Genomic DNA, 19064 nt, shown 5'->3' on the forward strand with positions numbered 1-19064 from the left:
TCCTGTCATTTCTGCGGACCTGGAACACACCCACTGCCTACCTACTAGCACACACTCATATCGCCACCCTCTGCTCTGGCCCCTCTCCAGACCAGCAACACTCTGAATCTACCACCTCCAGCCACTCCCTCCTCACATCCTTCCCCTGGCCCAGCCAGCAAACACTCTAGTGGGCCTCATTTGAACAATCAGGCCCTGGTTGTCTCAGTTTGAGGCAGATTAGTAGTGAAATAAGTCATGTTGGTAGGACATGTGTCCTCAGTGCATAGAGACTAATAGGGGATTAGACGTTCTGGAGTAGTAGGTGCTGTCCGCTCAGTTATAATGCTATTAGGCCCAGTCACAGTGTAGATGTACACAGTGTAGAGATGATGATATAGGAGTCGAAACTGTTGAAAACAACTGGGTTTGTTGTTTAGGTTCTATCTTTAGAAAATGTTCTTTTTTTCAATTGACTTTCATAGGGCTTGTGCTGCTGTTCCAGCCTTTATTTGACTATTCTATTCACAAATGAATGTCACAGATTTAGTTTAATGTTTGTCATTACGTTGTTATGTCCAGGGGGAGCTGGAAAAGCAGCTTCTGCAGGCTAACCCCATCCTGGAGGCCTTCGGGAACGCCAAGACCATAAAAAATGACAACTCTTCACGATTTGTGAGTTCACCTTTCGCAGACGTGTAGGCCTAAAGTATTTGAGTGGGTCACAGAGTAGTGTCCACTTTTCATTAATCAATTCATTAATTCAAACTATTGATTCATGTCATTTGCATAATGACCCATATCTTTTTTGTGTTATTTAACATTCATCTGACTGTAATCCTGGTGTACTTGTTCCCTTTAGGGTAAATTCATCCGCATCAACTTTGACGTGACTGGCTACATCGTCGGAGCCAACATTGAAACCTGTATCCTTACACAGTGTTACATACTGTAACTCTAAACTGGGGGATCCAGGTTCAGAAAAGCTGTTTTTTTGTGTTCACTACCCTGGGAAAACAGCTACAAAAGCTCCTGTGACTTCTGTGTTTGAACAGTAAACATGAACCCAGACCCAAACCTGCGGTATTGGACTGTTGACACATTCCTGTTAGAAGTGTCATGGGTTCTCCTGTGACCGACGGTCAACACTGGGGAGGTCGTTGGCATCTGCACAATGAGTCTAAAAAGTGCTGTCACTCCAATAACTCTTAAGTTCCCATGGAATGGAATGATGAGATAAGAAATGTTTAGGTTGGAATTATGTATTTGGGTCATGTTGTTTAAAGCTGTTTTGGCACAGAGCCCTATTTGTAAAGGTTCATACCTACTGTAGTTACAAGGTGCTGAACCGTCCATGGTATCACATACAGGTTGCCAAGAACGTATTAGAAATTGAGATAATGAAGCTCCAGTGTCATCTAATATAATGTATATTCTGTGTATAGTTCACCGTGTATGTTCACTGTAAGATGACAAAGTAGACAAGCTTGTTTGTAAATATGTTTCTTTGGACTGTTTTCCTCTCAAGCATAAACTTGAAACTCCATCCAGAGCATTAGAATGTATATCCTTAACGGCTGTTCTCAGACCTGCTGGAGAAGTCTCGTTGTATCAGACAGGCCAAGACAGAGAGAGCCTTCCACATCTTCTACTACATGGTCGCTGGGGTCAAGGACAAGCTACGCGGTAAGATCTGGGTTGTGTTCCCTATTCCCTAGGTAGGACCCATTTGACCAGGGTCCATAGGGCTCTGGTCAAAAGTAGTTCACTCTGTAGAGAATAGGGTGCCATTTTGGATTTAGATCAGGGTTCCAGATCAACCTGATTGTCATGGTGGAGGAGAGTAGGCGATTTAATCTGTAGTGCAGGACGGCAGTTGTGGAAGTCCCACTTTTCATTCCATTGACCCCAGACAACCAGAAGCGGAATCATTCTGTTTCACAATCAAATATTATTATTTCTTGATAATACAGAGCTCGAATTTCTAGAACTCTCCACTCCATCAATGAAAACCCTCAACCGTTGTTCTTCCAGATGCGCTCCTGTACGTGATTGAACGTAGAGCTAGAATTTCTAGAACTGTCATAATTGAAAACACTGAATCGTTGTCATTCCAGAGGAGCTTCTGCTGGAGAACTTCAGCGCCTACCGTTTCCTGATTGAGGGCCATGTCTCGATCTCGGGCCAGCAGGACGACGAGATGTACGAGGAGACCATGGAGGCCATGAACATCATGGGTATCATTGAGGAAGAGAGGACAGGTACTGTATTAATCAATAAATTAATCCATTTATCAAATCAACAAATCACCACAAAAAGTCCTGCATGTGTCGATAAACATCATGGGCCTCACTGAGAACAAGAGGATAAGTAGTTCATTAAATGAATCAACAAAAAAATGAATTGATACATCAATCAATTATTCAATCACCTTAACAAGTCCTGCGTGAGACCATGCATAGCATGGGCCTCACTGAGGATGAGGGGATAGGTAGGCTAGAGCACAGGGCCATTCTATTCAATCACAACAAACTCTTCATTACTAGGGCAGTTACACTATAATGTTATACGATATAACATTAAGGAATAACCAGGCTATGACTTGGGTCTAGGTTTTTTTTCTTCAAGATCACATGGTCAGGATAACCCGGTGGCCCTACATCAGCACGTCAAATACATTACACAGTAAACTAGGTGTGCAGATCTTAGATAGCTAATGGTGACTGACTAGCTAGGCTGCCAAGGCATAGAATATGGCATGTCATGGTGGCCATTTTGATTTGTCCCTGTACTCTCTGTGCTGTCTGTGTCCTCTAGGCATCCTGAAGGTGTGCTCCACGGTGCTGCAGTTGGGAAACATAGAGTTCAAGAAGGAGAGGAACCAGGAGCAGGCCACCATGCCTGACAACACAGGTTAGAGGAGGACATGAGATGGCAGATAGTGCACAAGTTATGTATATATTATGTTATTTGACATTGTATGTTATAGTACATGTTATATGTTGTGCTATGCATATGGTATGTTTTATGCCACTTATATTAAATGTAGTACATGCTGTATGTTATTAATGTGTAGGACAATATCACATCTGCTTTCTTTCTGAAATGTGTCTTACCTCTCCAGCGGCTCAGAAGGTGTGCCACCTCCAGGGCATCAACGTGGTAGACTTCACCAGAGCCATCCTCACGCCTCGCATCAAAGTGGGCAGAGAGGTGGTACAGAAAGCACAGACCAAAGAGCAGGTACATGTTGCTTTGGCAGGCTGAAATTCAGACAGTCCTGCTCGCCTGTTTCCCAGACTCAGATTTTAGCTCCTGGACTAAAAAACATATTCAAAGGAGAATCTCCACTAAAAGTGCTTTTTGGTCCAGGAATAGACTATACTGCTGGGCTGAATTTGAGACAACTGAAAACTAAACATCGTTTAAAACTATCTATATTTTATTCTGTTTCCTCCAGGCTGACTTTGCCATCGAGGCCTTGGCCAAGGCTATGTACGAGCGTCTGTTCCGCTGGCTGCTAGCTAGGGTCAACAAGGCTCTGGACAAGACCAAACGCCAGGGAGCATCCTTCTTGGGCATCCTCGACATCGCTGGCTTTGAGATCTTTGAGGTGAGTGAGGGGATTCATATGATTGCATGGAAGGCTTCATAGGGTTGTATGTACGATATCTTGGATAAGACTTGGACTGCATGCTATACGTCAAAGCTGAGCTATTAAGTTGTATTAAGATGAAGGAAAAGACTTGGGGGCCTAGCACACAACCTTGTGGCACACCAAACTGTCTTTGGTGAAAACTCAAATTCTTCTTCTCTCCCTTCTCTTGCAGGATAACTCCTTTGAGCAGCTGTGCATCAACTACACAAACGAGAAGCTGCAGCAGCTGTTCAACCACACCATGTTCGTCCTGGAGCAAGAGGAGTACCAGAGGGAGGGAATTGAATGGAGCTTCATCGACTTCGGCCTGGACCTGCAGCCCTGCATTGAGCTCATTGAGAGGCCGGTGAGTGGGAAGACTGTAAAAAAAACACTCTTTAGGTGTAAAATGTTTGCATTCAAGACATTAAATAGATACAGATTAAGACTAGTCCTTGACTAAATAGCATTCTCACGGTAGATTCTACATTGAAAGAGCTTTTTAGTTCAGTGCTAGGCTTAATCTGTGTCCTGGAAACCTTTCCTAGATATATTACGAAACCAGGAAAATATGTATTTGAGTTATGTTTTCTCCACAGAACAATCCTCCTGGTATTCTGGCCCTGTTGGATGAGGAGTGCTGGTTCCCCAAAGCCACAGACGTCTCCTTCGTGGAGAAACTCATGAACACCCAGGCCAGCCACCTCAAGTTCAGCAAACCCAAACAGCTGAAGAGCAAGACAGAGTTCTCTGTGCACCACTACGCTGGAAAGGTGTGTATCTATCATTTTTGTGGTGCTGTGTGGCTCAGTAAGAGGGTAAGAGGGACAAGTTTGTGAGTTAATTTCCCACAGGGATCACATACAAATACAAGAAATGTGTGGTGTTTTGCCTGTAGGTGGACTACAATGCTGATAATTGGTTGACAAAGAACATGGACCCTCTCAACGACAACGTCATAGCACTGCTTAACAGCTCGTCCAACACGTTTATCCAGGATCTCTGGAAAGATGGTAAGTCCCCCTGGACTCCAGTTTATAGTTGCCTTTTTAGCATCGAGATGGAGTCTCAAGATGGATACATATACCCTTTAATTTTGTGTGACTAGCTCTGATTGAAAATATTGCCTCCTAAGTGTGGTAACCAGATCTATTCCATGATTAGCCAACTGGTATCATGTTTGACATACAGGCTGCCAGTGTCCTAACCTAACCCAAATCCTAAAACAAACCCCCTCTCTGTCATAATGTGCCTCAGCGGACCGCGTGGTGGGCCTGGAGACCATGGCCAAGATGTCCGACAGCTCCATGCCCAGCGGCTCCAAGACCAAGAAGGGCATGTTCCGGACCGTGGGTCAGCTCTACAAGGAGTCCCTGGCCAAGCTCATGACCACGCTGCACAACACCCAGCCCAACTTCGTCAGATGTATCATCCCTAACCACGAGAAGAGGGTAGGCACTAGGCATAGACATTATTCACAATGTGGCCATTGTTCAATAGAACGTTCAGCTGTGAATAAGATCTATTAGGTTGCAAGTCAAGGGAGGTTCCCTTCACCCTGTTGCCAGTGTCTAAGTGGAGTGAATAAATCCACTTGATTCAATTAGAATTCTCTTTGATTCAATTCTAGCCTACTTCAGTTCACTACTATTGTTCCCCTTGTAGGGGCATTCCTTTTGAAGTGTAGTTTGTTGATGCAGAAGAGGTGTGCAAGCAACTCCCTCTATAAAATGGGAAAAAATACCATATTAGATTAGCGGCAAGATGCCCTGTTTGTCTGATAAAGTCAATTTAGGACATTTGAATGGAATTAAGTGTTTCCTCCCCCAGTTGTGAAGGAGTGTTAAGTATTTTCTTCTCCAACTGCTTTTTCTACTTTTTCACTTTCAACCTTAACCTTTTTAGAACAAATCTAAAGAATAACTCTATGTACTTATTTCTATTCGTAAGGTAAGGAGCCGTAAATAATCTCGCCCTTACTTTAGTATTTGCTATGCTTGGGTATTTGTAAGAAATTGATGATGTTTGAATACAACATATGAACTAAATGTAATCATATTCATTGATCCTATATCCTGACCCTTTGTCCTCAGGCGGGGAAACTAGATGCCCATCTGGTCTTGGATCAGCTGAAGTGCAACGGTGTGTTGGAGGGCATCCGTATCTGCCGGCAAGGATTCCCCAACCGAATCCTCTTCCAGGAGTTCCGTCAGCGGTGAGTAGACTTGAATGGAAGAATCAGTTGCCTTAGCCTGGTTAAACCAGCCTGGACACTGTCGCTCACCATGGTTTCAGCGTTCAGTCTGGTTTAACCGGACTATACTATTGCCTACTATCCAGTGCATTCAACATTGGCATGTATCAAACACAGCCTGTGGGAAACATTTCTCTTAAATCAGACTTTGTCTCCGTCTCAATATTTTCACTCTACAGTTACGAGATCCTGGCGGCTAGTGCTATTCCCAAGGGATTCATGGATGGCAAACAGGCGTGTGGTCTCATGGTAAGAAAGTAGAGCCATTTTCAAACCCTAGCATCAGGACTTTTATCAAGTCTATAAAAACAGCCTTACATATTCCCTTCTCTGGAATTCTACCAAGACACCAAGTACCAATATAGAAACCAAGCTGGTACCAACTCTGCCACATACCAAGCTCAATTCCCCTTTTCTCACATTCCTTTCCTGTCCCATTTCCTGGTTCTGTAGATTAAGCACCTGGATCTGGACCCAAACTTGTACCGGATTGGTCAGAGTAAGATCTTCTTCCGTACCGGCGTGTTGGCCCAGCTTGAGGAGGAGAGAGATCTGAAGATTACGGTGGTCATTATCGCCTTCCAGTCCCAGGCTAGAGGTTTCCTGGCCAGAAAGTGAGCAATGGCCTCAGAGTGTTGACACTGCTTTAATATAGTAAAGCTCTGTCTATATATCAATTCTACCCAGCTAATAAAATGTTGTCCTGGGAACGTCCCCTAAATGTTAGGAAAGTCCAGGGGACGTCGCAATGTAACGTTCCCAGGACAGACGTTTGTTCTACTTTTCTGATTCTGGTTTCGAAAGTGCCACTATGCATGCTGTTATTAGCACAGTTCACAATTGTTACTGAATCAGTGAAAATGACTTTTATGAGCCAATAAATGCTACATTACAGTGGTCAATGTTGGTTCCGCTCCTGTGTTCTAACAGGGCCTTTGCTAAGAGACAGCAGCAACTGATGGCCATGAAGGTGATTCAGAGGAACTGTGCTGCCTACCTCAAACTCAGAAACTGGCAGTGGTGGAGACTCTTCACCAAGGTAGTGTTTCAACAACATTAACTATTCAACTCACTCCATTAATTGATGTCTGTCTTACTTACCAAGGACATCAGATTTAGACTTTGGTGGCGGATGCAGTGTTGACCAAGTCAGTCCGTTCTGACCTGCAGGTCAAGCCTCTGTTGCAAGTGACCCGCCAAGAGGAGGAGATGGGCCTGAAGGACGAGGAGCTGCAGAAGGCCAAGGAGTCTGCAGTGAAGTACGAATCAGAGCTGAAGGAGATCACCCTGAAACACACAACAGTATGTAAAGGGGTCCATTCGCCAGGAACACCCCGTCTATGTGCTTTCCACAATCTTTGTAGGGATTATGTTGCCATTTTTCAGATATTAATTTGAATTAAATTACTATTGTAACCCTTTTCACTACTTTCATTGCCTCCAAAAAAAAGTATTGGCATTTACATAAGTGTTATGAAATAAAAACCATTTAAACTCAAAGTTTGGTGTACCACAGGGTTGTGTGCTGGGCCCCCTACACTTTTCTTTCTATTAAGCTCTCTTTGCTTTTTCTCTGGCTCCTCCTCCATCCAGATTATGGAGGAGAGGAACGCACTGCAAGAGCAGCTGCAGGCTGAGACCGAGCTGTATGCAGAGGCGGAGGAGATGAGGGTGCGTCTGGCCGCTAAGAAGCAGGAGCTGGAGGAGATCCTCCATGAAATGGAGGCCAGGTTGGAAGAGGAGGAGGACCGCGCTCAGGCCCTGCAGGTGGACAAGAAAAAGATGCAGCAACAGATGCAGGTTTGTTCGACCTTTTCTTTCTTTCACATTGACTTTGTATTTTGGAGTTCGGGGTGTGTGTTGCTTAGGCTTGTGCCCAGTCATGGTGGTAGCCTAGAGGTAAGAGGGTTGCTGGTTTTGAATCCTAAGTCTGGCAGTTCTTCTTGGTTCGTTTTTAGGACCTGGAGGAGCATCTGGAGGAGGAGGAGGATGCCCGTCAGAAGCTGCAACTGGAGAAGGTAGCATGTGAAGGCAAGATCAAGAAGTTAGAGGACGATGTCTTAGTGATGGAGGACCACAACACCAAACTGTTAAAGGTCAGTTATAGTACCATGTCTCAGGCGTCATATGAGACATATTGTCAAGGCTATGGGCCATTAAAGGAACATTTGAGTGTTTCCGTCTATCAAGAGAGACTGTGTCAGTTACCATGTTATGTCTCAAGCATCATAAAACTAGCATTGTCAAGTCTCTGGGTCCATGAGTCCAATGAAGATTTGATAATGACAGTTGATTCTGTTTTCCATTTGTCTACTCAATCGGCATTTGATGAAAGCAGGGTTATGACATTTAGGATTTACACTGTGTTTACCTGTTTGCCATGTTTACCCTGTTTTAGGAGAGGAAACTAATGGAAGAGAGGCTAGCAGATTTCAGCTCCAACCTGGCAGAGGAGGAAGAGAAGTCCAAAAACCTGACCAAGCTTAAGAACAAACACGAGTCGATGATCTCTGAACTTGAGGGTTCGTATCAATCTTTTACCCCATCCAGACATCAAATAAAGCACTCTCAATGGATACCACACCTATTCAGTTATCAAGCAACAATGCACATCTTTGTCCGTACAAATAGTGGCTTTGGGGGTTTTCCTGACCATGTGACCTGACCAGGAAAAACTCCTAGCCATATCCATACGGGAGCATCCTATATCGAAACCAATCTGTGTTGTCCTTAAGTTTTGTCTGAAGAACTTATTGAAGCTATTCAGCCACTACACACATCTTCATCCATAGAGGAACATTCCATATTACTTTATCTTTTGTCCTCTAGTCCGTCTGAAGAAGGAGGAGAAGGGTCGGCAGGAGCTGGACAAAGCAAAGCGTAAGCTGGAGGCGGAGTCTAACGACCTCCAGGAGCAGATAGCCGACCTGCTGGCCCAGATCGCTGAGCTCAAAGCCCAGCTGGCTAAGAAGGAGGAAGAGCTACAGGCTGCTCTGGCCAGGTGGGCACCAAACACTGTATTTCGATATTTATTTTTTGTAATTGTCACTTTTCATTATTCTTTCCTTTTTGAGCCCCCTTCAGTTGTTTTATAGATCCTCACATGATACTGTGATAAAGTCCACATTACACTTGTATATGACCTCTAAAACACAGCACCAAATGTAACAGTGCCATCTATTGATATGAGCATCAGCTCAGAATACGCCTTGTTTTATTAGTGATACGTTTTATTATCTTGAAATCATCCACAAACAACGTATTAACAATGTATAAACAACATGTAAACAATGTTCACCTTTTTCGACCTAGGCTAGAGGACGAGATGGCCCAGAAGAACAATGCCCTAAAGAAGATCCGGGAGCTGGAGGGCCACATCTCAGACCTTCAGGAGGACCTGGACTCAGAGCGCCAGGCCAGGAACAAGACTGAGAAGGCCAGGAGGGACCTGGGAGAGGAGCTGGAGGCCCTCAAGTCTGAGCTGGAGGATACACTTGACAGCACCGCTACCCAGCAGGAGCTCCGGTGAGTCCAAATACTAGGCAGTGGCTCTGTTCCAATATCCACACTGGCATACCACTTAGTATGAAGCAATATATTCTTAGTGAATGCTAGTATGGACATTGGAATGTAGCCATTTGGTCATTTGTCTGTATATTCATACAGTCTAGGGTAGTACTTGGTCTATTCAATCACTCATGCAATTCATCATCTATTCATCCATCCATCTCTGCAGGGCGAAGAGAGAACAGGAGGTGACCCTGTTGAAGAAGGCCATGGACGACGAGGGTCGGACCCACGAGGCCCAGGTGCAGGAGATGAGACAGAAACACACCCAGGCCGTAGAGGAGCTCACAGAGCAGCTGGAGCAGTCCAAACGGGTAAGGAAATGTAGCTATACTGCAAGGCCTGTTCAAGTGCCCAAAGTTCTGTATCTGATTGTGTAACGTCATCACTGGCCAGATTTGACGTGACTCTAACTGACTACATTCTGAAGCATATGATAACTTCATGTGTGCATGAATCCATCTTCCACAGAACAGGATACATTTGACCGTTCTGTTATGGAAGCTCTATGTATTAGCACTCTGGTTTCAGGATACGGAAAAATGTAGGCCTACCTACATTATACAGTATTTCCATTGACTGGTTGAATCCCCTTCCGCTCTGTGTCCCCCAGGTGAAGTCGAACCTGGACAAGGCCAAGCAGGCCCTGGAGAAGGAGACGTCGGAGCTGACGGTGGAGGTGCGCTCACTGACCACGGCCAAACAGGACGTGGAGAACAAGAAGAGGAAGGTCGAAGGTCAGCTGAACGAGCTGCAGGCACGCTTCACCGACAGCGAGAAGCAGAAGGGCGAGCTGGGAGAGCGCTGCTCCAAGATCACTGTGAGTGACGACGATGAGTGGTCGCACAATGATGACATCGTCACACAGAGCCCATATGGCCATAATTCATAAAATATGTGGACCTGCTGGAACACCCATAGACCCACACGGGGACCCTATTCTTTGTTCTTTGTAGAATGATATTAGTTATGTAGAATGACACGCGATGCAATAGATTAATGGATGAAATAGTCCATAGATATAGAAGACAAGTTTCACTAGCTAGATGAGATACTGACTAATATCCCATCTCTTTCTCTACACAGATTGAACTAGAGAGTGTCACCAACCTCCTGAATGAAGCCGAGGGGAAGAACATCAAGCTGAGCAAAGATGTCTCCACCCTCAGCGCCCAAGTCCAAGACACACAAGTACACACACAATACATCCTGTTTATTCTGTACTGCATATTCATGCAAGCTAACATTTCATTGTAAGTATATTTTAAGTGAGAAACTACCAAAAGGACTCACTGTAACTGCTCTATGTGTTGTTCAATGCTGGTTTATGATATCCTGTATGTAACACTTGTTGCTCATTGGTTGGCGGTTGATACTGAACTTTGACCTTGTCTCTGACTTCCTCAGGAGCTGCTGGCTGAGGAGACCCGTCAGAAGCTGCAGTTCTCCACGAAGCTGCGTCAGATGGAGGACGACCGCAACAGTCTGCAGGAACAGCTGGAGGAGGAGGTGGAGGCCAAGAGGAATGTGGAGAGACACGTTTCCACCCTCAACATACAGGTCAGAGTTCACACACAGGGTTAGACACTGGAGTCATACGGTAAAACCTCATTGAGATGGATACTGCATGTGAAGAGATCCATCTTGTTACCATTTCAAGTGGACATTTCCTGTGCGTTATGTTCCCAAAACATGAGATTGTAGTGGTCATTCGGAGTTAGCGTATGGGGACAGTCAAATACAGCATCCACTTAAAATGAAAACTAGCTGGAAATGAGAAGGTGTTCTCAGTCAACTAACCGGGTAAAATAACAGTTAAATGAACAAATAATAAAAACATGAAGAAAGTACATTTATACATTTGTTTACACAATTTTCCTTGTATCACCAGCTATCAGACTCCAAGAAGAAGCTAGAAGAAATGGCCGGCAACAATGAGCTCCTGGAGGAGAGCAAGAAGCGTCTTCAGAGAGACCTGGAAGCGTCCAACACCCAGTTCGAGGAGAAGGCCTCTGCCTACGACAAGCTGGAGAAGACCAAGAACCGTCTGCAGCAGGAGCTAGAGGACATCCTCATGGACCTGGACAACCAGAGGACCATCGTCTCCAACCTGGAGAAGAAGCAGAAGAAGTTCGACCAGGTCAGTCAACCAACCAACTGCAAAACTGGTCTACATACCATTATAAGGATGGAAATGACGCAATACCAACCAGTTTTGCCTGCTGGTACAACAGACATACCAAAATGGCTGACACTAATCAAAGCAATTGTGATGCATGTTATGTTAAAGATAAACAGGGTGTAGGAGAATGTAAATGAGGAGAAAATATTTACTTCAACCATGCAACAACAAAAAAAGACTACTTTCTCTGCCGTGTAAGTGAAATCACATTTGGACTTGAAAGTCATCTGAACTTACCTTCTCCACTTCACTCTTTCTTCCAGATGTTGGCTGAGGAGAAGACCATCTCCAGTAAGTACGCTGATGAGAGGGACCGTGCTGAGGCAGAGGCCAGGGAGAAGGAGACCAAGGCTCTGTCTCTGGCACGTGCTCTGGAGGAGGCCCAGGACAGCAGGGAGGAGCTGGAGAGAGCCAACAAGTCCCTGAGGACTGAGATGGAAGACCTGGTCAGCTCTAAGGACGACGTGGGCAAGAGTGTGAGTGTGGACAATCAACTTCTCTGGACTCTATGGGCCAGTTTCCCAGGTACCGATCAAGCCTAGTCCTGGACTAAAATGATCTTTCAATGGAGCCTCTTTCCATGGAGATTGAGCCTGATTTTTAATCCAGGAGTAGGTTTAATCACCTTTTTTAAATTGAAATATTCTTAAACAACCTATAGGTGGCAGGCATGTCCACAACCTTTTCTCACCCACCCCTCCATCCCATCCGTAGGTCCATGAGTTGGAGAAGGGGAAGCGTGGGCTGGAGGCCCAGGTGGAGGAGATGAAGACCCAGCTGGAGGAGCTGGAGGACGAGCTGCAGGCTGCAGAGGACGCCAAGCTGCGTCTGGAGGTCAACATGCAGGCCCTGAAGGCCCAGTTCGAAAGGGACCTGGTGGGACGTGACGAGATGGGAGAGGAGAAGAAGAGACAGCTCATAAAGCAGGTAGGGGAAGAAGAAAAGCTGTAAAGAGGAAAAGCCACCATTTTGTTACACAGAAAAACCATACTGACACACATTCACAGCAACAAATGATATTGCTGAATTGAGCTTGTGCTCAGCCTTTGCTTTCTGTATGTGTGCTCCCCAGGTGCGTGAGTTGGAGACAGAGCTAGAGGACGAGAGGAAGCAGAGAGCCACGGCGGCAGCAGCCAAGAAGAAGCTGGAGGGAGATATGAAGGACCTGGAGGGACAGATTGAGATGTCCAACAAGGGACGCGACGAGGCCATCAAACAGCTGCGCAAGATCCAGGTGAGTGGGAGTGAACGATGATACTGTAACACATTACCTTACAGTGATACTGTTATGTTTATGTAGCAGTATGACAGCCTATTCCTTATTTAGTCATATGTAGTATGTCATATGTAGTCTTATGTAACTGACATTCATGGTGTAAAATGAATCCAGCTCGTGTGAGATTTGGCTATGGCTTTGACATAACACCTGTTAGGTTCTAAATAAACAGAGTAAAACTAATGGACAACTATGAAAAGCTCTAACCAAGTTTATTCACCCAGTTGGTCAGACAGCTGAAAGGACAAAGACGTATTTACACAAGCACTGGTATTTAAACCATGCTCCTATGCTGAGTCCCCTCCTTACACATCTGGACAGCTGATACATCTCTGTTGCTAGACAGGACTTTAGTGATGCCCAAATTCCTCACTCCTCCCCAACTCACGGCTGTCCTCTTGACTTGTACCAGACTGTGGCCCGTATCCTTTCCATAGGATACCTGATGTCTATCAATAACATGTTCTGACAGAATGTAAACGTTCTGCATTCCCCTCTATCCCTCAGTGACATTTCATATTTGAAGTTTAGAAGTCAGAACCCATCACACCTTATAAAGCATTATGAAAGCCTTATAATGTAATTGTCATTATGTCATTCCATCTCCAGGCCCAGATGAAGGACTTCCAGAGGGAACTGGAAGATGCCCATGCAGCCAGAGAAGAGGTGCTGGGTACGGCCAAGGAGAGCGAGAGGAAGGCCAAGAGTCTGGAGGCTGAGCTCATGCAGATTCAGGAGGTAACGTAGCCTGGCTTACTGTAGATGGCATGGCAAAGTGTGAAATAACACTATTTCCTATATAGTGCACTACTTTAGACCAGAGTGCTATCGTGTGTGTGTGTGTGTGTAGGAGCTGGCTGCTGCTGAGAGGGCACGGAAACAAGCAGAGGCTGAGCGGGACGAGCTGTCCGACGAACTAGCCAGCAACACCTCTGGAAAGTAAGTTGAATCTTTACTAAATTAGTGTGATGTTAACAGCATTATAATGCCTCTTGTATTTCACAATTTTTACACAGTCAAATGAGTGAAATGAATTGGAAACAGTGAATTGAACGCAGCATTAGATGGTGGTGTAGTGGATCATTGTGCGACTGAAACATTGTGTGGTAATGTAGTGGAATGTTGTGTGATTTAAACATTGTGTGGTGGTGTCCGGAACATCGTGTGTCTGACTGTTTGCTGTGCGCTGTTTCCAGGTCAGCCCTGTCTGATGAAAAGCGTCGTTTGGAGGCTAAGATCTCCCAGCTGGAGGAGGAGCTGGAGGAAGAGAGCAGTAACATGGAAATCCTCAACGACAGATTGAGGAAGAGCACTCAACAGGTTAGACTGGCAGGATCCATCCTCCTAACGACCTTAAACACACTGTGACCACACCTTAAACACACTAGAACAGGGCTGTCCATCCCTCTTCCTGGAGATCTACTGCCCTGTGGGTGTTCAGTCCAACCCTCTTCCTGGAGATCTACTGTCCTGTGGGTTTTCAGTCCAACCCTCTTCCTGGAGATCTACTGTCCTGTGGGTTTTCACTCCAACCCTCTTCCTGGAGATCTACTGTCCTGTGGGTTTTCAGTCCAACTCTCTTCCTGGAGATCTACTGTCCTGTGGGTTTTCAGTCCAACCCTCTTCCTGGAGATCTACTGCCCTGTGGGTTTTCAGTCCAACCCTCTTCCTGGAGATCTACTGCCCTGTGGGTTTTCAGTCCAACCCTCTTCCTGGAGATCTACTGCCCTGTGGGTTTTCAGTCCAACCCTAATTTAACACACCTGATTCAACTAATTAGCTGCTCAACAAGACCTTAAATAGCCGAATCAGATATGCTAAATTAGGGTTGGACTGAAAAACCTACAGGACAGTGGATCTTTCCTTCCAGTTCTCTGCTGGAACGAATTGCAAAAATCGCTGAAGTTGGAGACCTATATCTCCCTCACTAACTTTAAACATCAGCTATCTGAGCAGCTTACCGATCGCTCCAGCTGTACACAGCCCATCTGTAAATAGCCCATCTAATCTACCTACCTCATCCCCATATTCTTTGTATTTACTTTTTTGCTCTTTTGCACACCAGTATTTCTACTTGCACATCATCATCTGCACATCTATCACTCCAGTGTTCATTTGCTAAATTGTAATTACTTCGCTTCTATGGCCTATTTATTGCCTTACCTCCTCACGCCATTTGCACACACTGTATAAAGACTTTTTTTCTATTGTGTTATTGACTGTACGTTTGTTTATTCCATGTGTGTTGTTTGTCACACTGCTTTGCTTTATCTTGGCCAGGTCGCAGTTGTAAATGACTCTGGCCTACCTGGTTAAATTTAAAAAAAGGAAATCTCCAGGAAGAGGGTTGGGCAGCCCTGCACTAGAACCACAACTTGACCTTTTATCAGCCATGCTTTGAACCCTCATTGACTACACTTTCAACCCTCATTGACCACCTCTTAGACACACATTGACCAACTCTTGGACGTACATTGACCATACCTTTAACCGTCAGTGACCAAGTTTTGAACTCACAGCGTCAGTGACCACATCTTGACCACTCTTCACACTCAGGTGGACCAGCTGAACAATGAGCTGCAGACTGAGCGCACCACCTCCCAGAAGAACGAGAGCGCCCGGCAGCAGATGGAGAGGCAGAACAAGGACCTAAAGGCCAAGCTGCAGGAGATGGAGAACCAGGTCAGAGATAGTAGTAGATTTACGTAGATGTGACTACCTAGGGTTTCTCTCCATTGAAAAAATATTAAGTGTCCCTACTTTCCGGTCCATCTTAGTGGGCGTGTAGTGTACCGTTAAATTGTGGGGTATCGGTTTCTATCATCTCTGACCAGGTCAAGTCCAAGTTCAAGTCATCCATCACCGCCCTGGAGGCCAAGGTGGCTCAGTTGGAAGAGCAGGTGGAGCAGGAGAGCAGAGACAAACAGGCCGTAGCCAAGGGCCTGCGCCAGAAGGACAAAAAGCTGAAAGATCTGATGATCCAGGTGGAGGACGAGAGGAAACAGGCCGAACAGTACAAGGAACAGGTATGCTGTTGTGTCATGCTGACACCAGTCTTATGAACACCCTCTTCTTCCTTTCTGCTAATGGCAGTGTTATGACACTTATGAACCCCCCCACCTTACTCCTCTCCTTTCCCCCTCCTCTCCCCAGGCAGAAAAGGGCAACACGCGGATGAAGCAGCTGAAGCGCCAGCTGGAGGAGTCGGAGGAGGAGTCTCAGCGCATCACGGCTGCCCGCAGGAAGCTGCAGAGGGAGCTGGATGAGTCCACCGAGGCTAACGATGCCATGAGCCGCGAGGTCAACTCCCTCAAGAGCAAACTCAGGTACAGTGTGACCCATGACCCCAGAGTCAGGGCGGTGTCTTTGGCAAGAGTCCCTGCTCCTGACCCCTCTCCTGTGTACTGTAGTTTCACTGTGCTCAAATCACTTGATAGAAAAGGATAACCCCACCCCAAATCAAGGCGGGTCCAATATATAACACTGAGTAGATTTACAACAACCACACTGACATTTCACACAATCAGCCATTCGCCAACCACAATTAAATCTTCTCCCAATGGGCAAATGAGCATAAAGTACCCTTTTTGGGGCTTGCAGATAACAAGTTGAACACTGTACTACAGTATATCTGTTTCCAACACCATGGCGAGTCCTCTGGAAATCAAAGCCTTTCTTGAATCTTTATTGCAGAGGCAACCCAATCCCAGAACCCAAGGAGTAACGTAGCAGGTACCTCTGCGCTCAGAAGTTTATCACCATTTCATTTTAACATTCCATAACTTACCCCATGCACTCTTGTCCAACTGACTGTGCCATTTCTCCGCCTGAAAGAGTGAAATATGGTTTATCGGTCAATATCTTCAATGGAGCTCCTCTGATAGAGCTCATAGTCTGAAACAGTGCAAGAAAAGTGTATTGCACTTCCATTGTGTTCTTTCTACTACTGGTGACCATATTTTTCTCCATGCTTGGTTTAGTTTCCCTAAACCAAACTCATTTCTCTGTGTCTGTCTAGCCTGGTTCCAGATCTGTTTGTGCTGTCTTGCCAAATCCTATGGACTCCGGTGACCATCGGAGTTGACAATACAGCACAAACAGTTCTGGGACCAGACTAGAGTTCGTCTAGACAGGAGTCAAATGAGTTAAAGATATAACCGGCCGGTGTGCAGCGTGCCTACTGTTACTATAACATCTCACTCATTCTGCATTTCAGCGATGCCATTTAATCTTCCTCGTGTTCAACACGAGTGTTTTTTACCCAAGTCTAACAAAACGTAATAGACAAGTTACATGAAATGATGTAGTTTGAACTTAATAGACCATTGTGGTCCCACTTCAAACAAAGTACAACTTAAAGGCTTTATATAGCATGCAAAAGGCCTCATAAGAACCACAAAGGCTTCATAAATTATCTATAAGCATGTCATACTCTATAAAGGGTGACAACCAGAGTAGGGTGAATTGCCAAATGTGACAAACGCTGTTTATACACCATTTTATATTATGACATATGCTCACAGATGATTTGTGAAGTATTTATGTAGTGCTTATGAAGCCTTTTATGTATGCTATATAAAGCGGGACCATTATTGTAATAAGATGTCAATACTTTATTAACAGTGACGATCACAACTGGTCTGGTAGGTATTGTTAGACATCCATTTTAACTTGTTAAAACAAAAAGGTGGATAAAGGCAGTGATATACAAACGCAGACAATGGGAGCAAAAAGTCCAACATTGTCCTGAGGTTACCAGGAAACCTAGACTGGTCTTGCCCATAACTCGTCTCATCTGTGTGTTTGTATGTGTGTCCTGTGTCTGTGTCTTGCATCGGTGCTGTCTGTCTGCGTTTCAGGCGCGGGACCGAGCCCTCCTTCAGCAGCGCACCGCGCCGTGTCGGGGGCAGTGCCCGGAGAGGGGTCATCGATGACGCGTCAGAAGAAGACGGGGACTCACAGGGGGACTACAACGGAACAAAGTCTGTTGAGTAGAAGAGCCCAAAACCATCCAATTAAATTCAGTATTACAAGCATCCAACCAATCAGACTCAGTATTACTGTCTGGCACCTGTGCCAGACAGATCTGCTTTACCAAAGAACACACAAGTGACTTCAACCTTACTTTCTTTCATATCACTTCCAAATATGATTCTCTATAATCAGTCACATATCGACTGCCTTCTCGTTCAGCGCACATAAGGCTTCACAATTCAACAGACAAAATGGAGGCATAAGAGACAAAGGCGTAATAATTAATTTTGTTTAATTTTAGTGCCTGGGATGTTAGTGTGATTTGTTATTTTGCTACACTGTTTTGTACGGCACTGAATTACTTGTCCCTACGATACTTCCTTAGCATAATGTTGTACCCCTCGAAGGTACGTAGGTTACATGTTGTTCCTTATACTCCTTTCATCTGGAAGGATAAATCCAGGTGTTACTATTCGTCACTTTAAATCCTAATTAATTATAGGCATCACATTGTATTTCTAGATTTATACATCTAGCAGTCATGTAAATCTATTTCTATGACGACATTGACTTGTCCCGTCTTCTACACTGCTGTTAACTTTTAAGATTGTTATAGAAGGTCAATGTATACTTTGACAAATGGTATACCCACCTAGCTAAAAAATAACTGATGTAGTCCAAGTGTATTTTGTTTGTATTCAGAATAGCTGCCCCAATATTGGCGCACGGTTGCAACTGTTCTGTTTTGTCTGTGGTAAGGACAGTGAATTGACCATATATATTTCATACTTTGAATATTTTTTCTGACTGTCAAGTATGGGTTGCAGAACACCGTCCTACTTTTAGAAACCAAAACCAGTCACCCCTTTCTCCTACATATTCCTATCAGACTTTTCTTGTTCCTAAAGTATCAACAAGACAGGTACTTTTTCAGTTGTGTACCTTGCCAAGTAGAATATCATCAGCAGGAATAGTGTCATACCATCAAGGCCATTTTGTGTATGTCCAGATGCATATTCAACAAAAATATATTTTAGTTTTTCCCGCCACTGGTCACCTTTACAACAATGTTTTGTCTTGTTTTTCCTCAATTGACGTTTACATGCCACTTCTTCAAATCTATAAATTGTGGAACCACCTGCACAATAAATAAGAGTGAAAAAGTAACCCTATTCCTCTACTATATGTCTGTCTC

The 19064-nt window shown here is 44.8% G+C and overlaps 1 protein-coding gene across 3 annotated transcripts in view; it reads left to right on the plus strand.

Moving 5' to 3' along the window:
• LOC106589071 (myosin-11) overlaps nt 1–19036 on the plus strand; it is a 34733-nt gene extending 15697 nt beyond the window's left edge. For 2 of the 3 annotated variants that reach the window (XM_014178751.3, XM_014178755.3), the window contains 36 exons: nt 562–654; nt 842–905; nt 1567–1665; nt 2097–2240; nt 2797–2892; nt 3104–3222; nt 3440–3592; nt 3810–3983; nt 4216–4389; nt 4515–4629; nt 4874–5067; nt 5710–5831; nt 6050–6119; nt 6324–6484; nt 6801–6909; nt 7041–7172; nt 7464–7670; nt 7829–7966; nt 8269–8392; nt 8700–8871; nt 9183–9395; nt 9607–9751; nt 10051–10257; nt 10524–10628; nt 10845–10997; nt 11329–11577; nt 11883–12095; nt 12334–12546; nt 12692–12853; nt 13505–13633; nt 13746–13834; nt 14092–14215; nt 15452–15577; nt 15730–15921; nt 16049–16221; nt 17755–19036. In XM_014178751.3, the coding sequence (XP_014034226.3) occupies nt 562–654; nt 842–905; nt 1567–1665; nt 2097–2240; nt 2797–2892; nt 3104–3222; nt 3440–3592; nt 3810–3983; nt 4216–4389; nt 4515–4629; nt 4874–5067; nt 5710–5831; nt 6050–6119; nt 6324–6484; nt 6801–6909; nt 7041–7172; nt 7464–7670; nt 7829–7966; nt 8269–8392; nt 8700–8871; nt 9183–9395; nt 9607–9751; nt 10051–10257; nt 10524–10628; nt 10845–10997; nt 11329–11577; nt 11883–12095; nt 12334–12546; nt 12692–12853; nt 13505–13633; nt 13746–13834; nt 14092–14215; nt 15452–15577; nt 15730–15921; nt 16049–16221; nt 17755–17890 (5289 nt within the window). In that variant the 3' untranslated portion in view covers nt 17891–19036. Of the gene's footprint in view, nt 1–561; nt 655–841; nt 906–1566; nt 1666–2096; nt 2241–2796; nt 2893–3103; nt 3223–3439; nt 3593–3809; nt 3984–4215; nt 4390–4514; nt 4630–4873; nt 5068–5709; nt 5832–6049; nt 6120–6323; nt 6485–6800; nt 6910–7040; nt 7173–7463; nt 7671–7828; nt 7967–8268; nt 8393–8699; nt 8872–9182; nt 9396–9606; nt 9752–10050; nt 10258–10523; nt 10629–10844; nt 10998–11328; nt 11578–11882; nt 12096–12333; nt 12547–12691; nt 12854–13504; nt 13634–13745; nt 13835–14091; nt 14216–15451; nt 15578–15729; nt 15922–16048; nt 16222–16588; nt 16628–17754 lie in introns of all 3 variants that reach the window. The other variant, XM_014178763.3, reaches the window with a different exon arrangement.
• The last annotated feature ends 28 nt before the right edge of the window (nt 19037–19064 follow it).

Source organism: Salmo salar, chromosome 02, assembly GCF_965601325.2.
Source record: "Salmo salar chromosome 02, fSalSal1, whole genome shotgun sequence".
Taxonomy (NCBI): domain Eukaryota; kingdom Metazoa; phylum Chordata; class Actinopteri; order Salmoniformes; family Salmonidae; genus Salmo; species Salmo salar.